General features: G+C 39.4%; 1 protein-coding gene across 1 annotated transcript; it reads left to right on the top strand.

Moving 5' to 3' along the window:
* Nucleotides 1–239: 239 nt before the first annotated feature.
* Nucleotides 240–1533, top strand: LOC118336722 (coagulation factor IX-like). The gene has a single exon (XM_035673402.1). The coding sequence runs from the start codon at nucleotides 427–429 to the stop codon at nucleotides 772–774; it is 348 nt and encodes a 115-aa protein (XP_035529295.1). The 5' UTR covers nucleotides 240–426; the 3' UTR covers nucleotides 775–1533.
* The last annotated feature ends 537 nt before the right edge of the window (nucleotides 1534–2070 follow it).

Raw genomic sequence — 2070 nt, 5'->3', positions numbered from 1 at the left:
TACAGTACTACTAATACTACAGTACTACTAATACTAATACTACAGTACTACTAATACTACAGTACTACTAATACTTCAGTACTACTAATACTAATACTACATACTACAGTACTACTAATACTAATACTACAGTACTACTAATACTAGAGTACTACAAATACTACAGAACTACTAATACTACAGAACTACTAATACTACAGTACTACAAATACTAATACTAGTAGTACTACTGCAGTACTGTAGTATTAGTATTAACACATAGGTTCACATCTTTACAAATTCTTATTACATATTAAGTGACCACAGTGACCTTTGACCTCTCTCCTTCAGGATGACCCTCCCACTCCTCTCCCGAACTCTCTGGGTGTAGTTGCTGGTTGGGGAATCTCCAACCTCAACTCCTCGTCCCCCGGCAGCGACCCCCCCATGCTGACCTCTGACCTGGGGATGACCTCTGACCTCCTGCAGTACGTGAAGCTGCCGGTGGTTCCTCAGGACGAGTGTCAGGCGAGCTATGCCTCGCGCTCCATCAGCTACAACATCACCGACAACATGTTCTGCGCCGGCTTCTTCGAGGGGGGGCGGGACACCTGCCTGGGGGACAGCGGGGGGGCGTTTGTGATGGAGGACGGGGTCAGCCGGAGGTGGGCGGTGTTTGGGTTGGTGTCGTGGGGCGGGCCAGAGGAGTGTGGGAGTCAGAGGGTGTACGGCGTTTACACCCGAGTGGCTAAATATGTGGAGTGGATACAGATGCATGCTGCCCCGTGGTGGTGATCACTGAGTACATTCACTGCAGTACATGTACTTATATATACTATATATATATATATATATATATATATAATATACTGTAAAATATCAACAGACCAACAGAGCCAGTTACTGTTAGTATCACAATATTAAAGTAACTGGATTACTTTCTGTAACACCCAATAAACACAAGAGAAATAAATATGATCAGGATGACTTTTAGAAACATTCATATAGAAACGGAACAATGTGACAGGATCCAAAGATAAAAGAGACACAGAGTCACTTCTTAAGTTAGCTAATGTTAGCAAAGCACAAGCTAATTAGTTAGCATTTTGCTAACAATAGCTTACTCAAGCTGTGAGTATATCGGTCCCTCCAGAATATCGTGGGCTGATTTTGTGGCAGCCTTTCTAAAACGATTGCGCTGCATGCAAAATTACTGCGATTGTTTTGTATAATTCATTAAAAATCGAAGGAAACTGTAGTCTGGTGACTCAGTGGATCAGCGTTTGTGAAGGAAACTACAATGTCTCTTTTATCTTTGAACCATCTCCAAAATGTGGTTGTCTTTTCAACATAGATTAGCCTAGCATAGCATATTTGAGTACAGGAAAGGAGGAAGTTGTTTAACTGTGATTGGAGCGCAGAGCTAAAAGGGGCGGGGCTTAGGAAAGGTGCATGGTAATACGTCGTTCTTTATTTTAAAATTGTAAACCTTCTTATAATTCCTATTTTTACTAAATGTATTTGTAATCTGATGACTTTAACAGAATGCAAGTTACCTTTCATTATCAATGTAATCTGTTACTTGCTGATCAGCTATTAGAGCTATTGTTACTGTGTTATTATATCTTACACTCGTATGTATGGATTATATAAATAATAAACACTTTTTGCAAAAAAAAAATCTCATTTTCTGTTTACAGGAATCATTGATCTCATCCATTTACTGACGTTAGTAATAAAATATCAAACAGGTTGAACTGACGATCAATCAGGACAATCTAACAGAGCTGTGCTGTAACACCTACTCAGTACTCGACAAGTATCTAAGTACATTTACTTCTATGTTGTACTTTTAACTCCACAAAATCAATATTTTTACACACAAACATATGAAGAGTTTATACAAGATCATCAAACAGTGAATACAAGTACAGCTGACATGTCCATTAATCAATAAGTCCATTAATCAATAAGTCCATTAATCAATAAGTCCATTAATCAATAAGTCCATTAATCAATCAGTCGCTCTGTGGCTCTCGGTACCGTTGATGTCCAGTCTCTCCATGGTGTCTCTGATCCAGTTTAGGAAGT

The sequence above is a fragment of the Morone saxatilis genome, unplaced genomic scaffold (assembly GCF_004916995.1).
Source record: "Morone saxatilis isolate NCDOM2014 unplaced genomic scaffold, NCSU_SB_2.0 Contig3, whole genome shotgun sequence".
Taxonomy (NCBI): Eukaryota; Metazoa; Chordata; class Actinopteri; family Moronidae; genus Morone; species Morone saxatilis.
This window is presented reverse-complemented; position numbering and strand designations above follow the sequence as displayed.